At 39.3% G+C, this 6,702-nt stretch overlaps 1 protein-coding gene across 1 annotated transcript in view; it reads right to left on the bottom strand.

The window, feature by feature from the left end:
- Window positions 1–3,444: 3,444 nt before the first annotated feature.
- LOC105936964 (glypican-5) overlaps window positions 3,445–6,702 on the bottom strand; it is a 90,113-nt gene continuing 86,855 nt past the window's right edge. Inside the window, exon 11 of the mRNA XM_012878043.3 lies at window positions 3,445–5,292. Coding sequence (XP_012733497.2) covers window positions 5,197–5,292 — 96 coding nt within the window. The 3' untranslated portion in view covers window positions 3,445–5,196. The remainder of the gene's footprint in view (window positions 5,293–6,702) is intronic.

The following is a 6,702-nucleotide window of genomic DNA, read 5'->3' as shown; positions in this document are numbered from 1 at the left end:
GCTGCCAACAACACCAAGTTGCAGGCTTGAACTGCACCAGGGGACATGGCGGTGGGGTTTGAGTAAGGGGTTTCTGTACCGTGCATCTCTCCCTATGCCTCACTGGCCAAGGGGCTGCTGCTCCTGTGCTTTACTGCCAATCTACGTCTGTGTTGGGGGTACCCTGTATCTGCCCAGGGGCTGCTGCCTCTGGGAGCCAAGGCTACTTGACCCTTGCTCAGTGATGCAATGTTTCTACTCTTTACACTATTGTAACTGTCATAATTCTGGTCTGTTTGCAGCAAGCTTTCTGCCACACATCCTATTCACATTGTCATTTTTTAAAAAGTTTATTTAAAAGGGAGCATGTACAATTAAAACATAAATGTTACCATTTGATGCATTGTACCAGAATTAGCAGATTTTATCTGCAGTCCCTTTGCAGGACACAATTCATATTAACTCCATGCCATATTCAACAGATATAAGCAGCAGACCTACAGAAGGAGTTCAATGTGAAACTCACCCAATACCCATAAACAATCTTACAATATCAGTCCATTAAAAAAAATCATTCATACATACACAAAGCCAGTACCATGGACAGAAAAAATAATGGTTACAGTGTTGAGAACTTTTTTGTAGTTGTTTTAGTTTATTTTTAAAGTTCCTTATAGGTTTTCATATAATCAGGAAGCTTGTTCCACTGTGTCGTGGCCTTTATCGAGAATGCAGTTTGACCAAATGTTGAGGAGCGAAAGGGTATGATACAGTTGTATCAAGTAGGAGAACCTACTTGAGTAAATCTTATCGAGCCTACAGAGTGACGGCAAACAAAGTCCAGTAAGCAGGCTGGAGCCAGGACATTTAAAATCTTGGAAATCAGACTCAGCTTTGAAAGAAGAATATTTTTATAAAGTGTTTATATTTTCAGAGGTTAAAAGACAATATTTTTCCAAAATTCTGCAGTGATGGTACTGAAATGGTTTTCTATCAAGGACTTTTAAAGGTCTGATTGTTGTTCCACCAGCCTCTCCCCAAAGGGTGACACAGTAGGACAGGTGGGAAAATATTCGAGCTTGCAAAAAGATCTTAGCTACAGCAAATAAAAGACATCGAGTTTGTCAAGTTATACTTGATCTTTTTGATTATGTTCTTGATATGCTTTTTAAATAAAGATGACTGTCTAATGTGACTCTGAGATATTTAAATTTGGATACTATATCAACCCTTTCACACCTGATGAAAATGTCTGACAATAGAGTATTTACCTTTGTTTTAGAAAAGAACATTCACGGGTGCGCTTCGGTGGTGCAGTGCTTAGTGCGCATGACCCATGTATAGAGGCCTTAGTCCTTGATGTGGCTGACCCAGGTTCCACTCTGACCTGTGGTCCTTTGCTGAAAGTCTCTCCCCCTCTCTCATACCCCTTACCTGTCAGCCCACTATATCTAAAACAAGCCACTAGTGCTGTGAAAACTTAAAAAAAAACATTCCCTTTGTCTTGTTACCGTTCAAACTTAGACAAGACTGATCAAGCCATTACATCACACTATATGTAGGTTTAGTAAGTTTTTCATCTGCTAACGGTGCAGTTTGAGCATGTGTGTACAACACTGTGTCATCAGCGTATAGTTGTATTTGTCCATTATCACAGTGCTCTGGTAGCCTCGTGAGACCATCCTGATCTCGCGAGCTTTCAAGGTTTCATTCGCAGATCAGTCTGGCTACTCTCCGTTAAAGAAAATTTGGAGCCGTTCACCAAACGAACGTCCAATCAGCGTTGGCTTTGAGGCGGCTTGAGGTGTGACGCAACGAGAAGCGCGTCAGTTCAGTCTAAACAACATGGCGGTTTCAGCCGATGAAACTAGCGTTAGCGTAGCTATCGAGCTAGTTTTATCGGAATTACAGAGTATTTCTTTGCTGAGCTAACGAGCCTTTACCTGCAGCAGCAAGAGTAGCTTGGTTTGTGGTTGTGTTTTCGTCGTCGCTCTGTTACGAGCGACGAGGAATCTGATTGGTTCATTTGGCCCGTCTATCACCAACATAGGCCAATCAGCTAACCAGTATTTTCGCCCCTTCCCAAAGTTACTTCAATGGAAGGTTTCCAGATGGATATGCGGAGCAAATCTATCTGGCGGAGTCAGGTAAGTGCTCTGGTAGGTCGTTGATGTATAACCTGAAAAATAAAGGGCCTAACACAGAGCCCTGAGGTACACCCATTGTACATTCAAGATAACTGGAGCAGACATCCTTTACTTTAACACACTGTTGTCTATGTGAAAAATATGAGGTTGGTTACCCAGGCCAGTGTTTAAAACTAAATCTAACAGTTTTAGAAACTAAAACCTTATGATAAATCCTCATCAAGGATTACTGCAGTCAAGCTCATCTCACACACCTGCTACCGACCTTTCTTACGCCTGCTGCAGACAGTCAGACGGAGCTACATTATTGACAGTTTTTTTGTTAGAAGATGTCCAGCATTTCATGCATGATTACCACCTCAAAGATGTTTTTTTTGGATTTCCCTGCTTTGCTTTGCTTTTGTTGGACATCTACTAAGCTTCTGAATTTTGTACCTCGGCCTAGATTGTTTCCACAACCTCGCCTGGCCCCTTGGATCAGTCTGCCTATTTCTTTTTTGACCACCAGTGCGTGACCCAAGCCTGTTCCCCGGGCTCAGACCAACCCTCAGCCATCCTGCCTGTCACCTCTGCAGTAAGCAGCCAGCCCTCACAATCACCAGCATCCTGCTTGCTCTTGCAGAAGAGCTCTGTCTCCAAGTTGCCTTTATTAAACCTTTGCAAACACAACAGCACTTTGAGTTGCATTGTTAATGAAAAGTAAATGATCTTGCCTTGCCTTGCAACACTGTGTCAGGCTTGAATTTCAGGCTCCCTGCCTTGCCAGGTTCCTTGACAGTAACACACACACACACACACAAACACACACACACACACACAAATAAACCAAAAGGTTACAGGTTATACATACACAGGTTCAGATTTTTTGATGAAACCTGTCTACTTTCATGTCAGGTGCAACCTTGACTTCATGAGGTCCATCAAGCAATTTCGAAATCCATCTCCAGAAATCGTTTTTGTCAAGCAAAGCTGCCTAGAAACATGTAACCAAGCAGCTTATTTGTCTGAAATCCTGTCGACACGTGGGAGAAAACAAGGCTTGATGATTAAAATTATTGGTTTTACCATTAGTAAATTCATTCATGTGAAGTGTAAACTGTTGCTTATTTCTTCTTTAACATTGTGGGGGTATTAGACACTCCATGTGGGTATTTTCATTCAAGTGAGCTCTGGGTTAATTTATACCAGGATGTAACTGGAGATGACTAAATTAAGCTGAGTTCATGTTTTGGACTTAATATTTAAATGTGCCTCTCAATTAGACTTACTGAAACTTCCCCTAAATACTTCACGTAGTTTATAGAAAACAAAATTCTAGTTTGTATTTGGAAACAGTTTATTATTAGGGACATCAACAATGATGATTAATGACACAACAGGGTAGCAGGACATTGTATAGTACAGCAGTAAGAATCTCACTTGGGTCGTTAGTTTACATTAGCGTTGTGGTTTTCAGAAAGACATGAGGGAGACCACAGTCGTCGCTAGCAGGTTGTTAGCATCTGAGTGCAATGCTTACTGCAACATAGCAGAAACATGACTAAACTACAAGAGCTGGTAAACATGGATGTAGGAAAATGAAATAGCTTTATTTTTCTACTATAACAAAGGTCAGCGTGCTCAAAGCACACCAGTTTGTAGTGCATGCTAAACACAACTGCAGCTATTAAAAGAATAGGAAGTAATTTCTGTGCTATTTAACATGAGCAATGTTGCTCCTCCTCATGTTTAGAATTACGAAAGCTATACCTCAGATATCTGTCATCTACTAGTAACTTGTTATAAAAAGAGCTAATTTTACCACCACTTACCAGCTGCTTTCCTTTAAATTGTTACACCTAAGATCCGGAAATGTTCAGTATTTCATCAAAATCGCTGCATATGCATAAAAAATATGGTGTACGAAAATAAATCTTTTATATTCAAACATAGCCTTGAAAACATGAAAGTGGTGGACCCTTCTTCTACCACAGCCTAAAAACAACATTCCAGTGCACAAAGACATTTTTTACACTCAAGACGAGAATAACGGGAGCGTCCCAACAGCCCTGATCCCCAATTATTTTAGATCTCTATATTTGCTCTCAAGTTGTCTTATCTGGCCGTCACAATAGCTCATAAATAAAGTGTATCACGTGAAATAACTACACATATTTTGGTGAATGTGAAAACACATTGAAACCCAAATTGTAAGTTAGAAGCTACAACATCAGCCAACACATGCCTTCCTATTTCATTCATCTGACCATTTCATTCATCTGTTGGATTGCAAAAGTATTCATACCATTTGAGCTTTTACATTTTTCTTATGACAAACATAATTATACTTTATATTGATTTACTTTGATATATTAACACAAAGCAGATCCTAATGGTCACACTGAGGTACAATGATGCATGGTTTTCAAAGTTCAAATCTGAAAAGTAAGGTGGACATTAGTATTAAAACCCCAGTTTCTTATCGGTGTGAAATTCAAGCACTGCAAAGAAGTATTACAAAATATCAGAAATGATACATGTTGGAGGCAGATGGTCATAAAATACTAGATGAAACACCCTGCAAGACTAGTGTGCACGGACTTACAAGTAGCAGAAGCATCAGATAAGGTTTGTTTTTGCCTTTTAAGAAAGAACCTCTCTGCTCCTGATTCTCACAAATAATAAATCTAGCAAAGAGGAAAATATGTTACTATCCAAGTATTTTATCTTTTTGTTCAACAATACGCTTAATGTTGGCATCAGGCTACTATCTATTCAACCCCTTAATATAAATATATAATTTATATATTCTTGTATTTACATCTTCTCCAAAAAAATAGTCAGTAATGATGTGCAAACTACCCTATCACCATTAAACACAAATGCAGGTAGGTCAGTTAAAGGTAATTGTAAAAAAAAAAGGTGTTCTTTGCACCAGTAGGTGTGGTAAATCAGCAGCTTTTTCCATCCATCCATCCATCTGAACAGTTCAGCCGGGCCTCCTGAACCTCTACGCCACAACACAACATGCAGCACATGGTTGGCTTTCCACCTCCCCAGTCGGTCCATCCACTGATCTTTCTCCTAGTCATCAGCGGGGTTCCCATGAAGACAGCGTTAGGAGCAGAGGAATCACTACAGTTAGCAGTTCAAATGTCGACTTATGGGCTGAGCCATGGATGGCAACCTGAAGAAAACACAAGTCAGGAGGAGTAATGTTTTTTAATTACGATTCACACATAAATATCAAGTTATGTTATAATTTGAAAAGTTCTTTTTTTGAGTAGTTCCAAGTAGGTGCAAAGTCCTGCTGGAAAATTAAATCAGCACCAGCTACATGGGCCAGGTCTTTATTGTAAAGCAGATTTCTGATCTGATTGGGACATCCTGGTTAAATAAAAGGTAGAAATAAAAATCAAATCTCCATAAAGACTGTCAGCAGGAGGAAGCATGGAGTGCTCTAAATCTTCCTTGTAGATGGCAGTGGCCAGCTTTGCATTTGAGGAAATACTGTAGACCGATGGCAGAAGATCATCAAGATCCCAGAATCATTACCGGCTGTGGAAACTTCTCGCTGATCTGCAAGGAACTTTGGATTATGTCCAGCTCCGCTTTCAGATTCTGGGAGGTTGTTTTTGCAAATGAGATGTGACATTTACTTTCACATGTAAAGAGCACTTTGGACCACAGGGCAGCAGTCCACACCTTCAGAAAAGAAAAGCCCAGAAATGACACTTCAGACATTGTCTGTGGTTTAGGAGTGGCTCAAATCAAGAAATGCTGGCCAGTGTTCTAAATGGTGTGCTGTTGCTCTTGAAACACCGACCTAAGCTGCGGTCCACCACTTGTGAATCCTCCCAAAGTATCTATGAGTTTTGCCTTACAATCCTCTCAAGGTTGCAGTTATCCCTGTTGCTTGAGCACCTTTTCCTACCACTTCTTTCTTCCAATGAGCTTTCCATTAATATCGTATGTTTTATTTTGTTGCAGCACTCTGAGAACAGCCAGTTTAAGCAGTGACCACGTCTCTAATAAAAAGCTTCCTTTTTTGGTCTTATATGCATAATACCATTTGTATCTAGGAAACTAGAATTTGGGTTTTCATTCCCTGTAAGCCTTAATCGATCAAAATACAGATAAATAATTCCTAATTTAGAACAGGATTGTGGTTGTGTTTGAACATAAATGACACTTTTATGGTATTTACTTGAGTTTAAAAAGTGTTAGCAAAAACAAGCATTAGAGATTTATTTCTGCATAATGCAAAACAAGTGCAAAGTTTTAATTGACAAGATAATCTGTGACAGTCACATTTATATTATGTAATTTTTTAATTGCATCGGCATCCGTATGATAGAATGACGTATGTTAGAAGATTAATAAATAAAACTTTATATCTGCTTTGGAGTTGGGTGATTAAAAGAAGCTGTAAATGATCAGAATTATTATTATCAAATCTGTATTTATAGAGGTAGTCTACATGAGCTCTAATTTACAAGAGAAATATGTAAATGTGAACCTATAAATGGCTTCAATGATGTATAACCACAGACCTTTCTGATACGATGCCAGAAGAAATATCAAAAATAGGATATTT

Source organism: Fundulus heteroclitus, chromosome 9 (genome assembly GCF_011125445.2).
Source record: "Fundulus heteroclitus isolate FHET01 chromosome 9, MU-UCD_Fhet_4.1, whole genome shotgun sequence".
Classification (NCBI taxonomy): domain Eukaryota; kingdom Metazoa; phylum Chordata; class Actinopteri; order Cyprinodontiformes; family Fundulidae; genus Fundulus; species Fundulus heteroclitus.
Note: the sequence above shows the minus strand (reverse complement) of the source record. Positions and strands in the feature narration are given on the sequence as shown.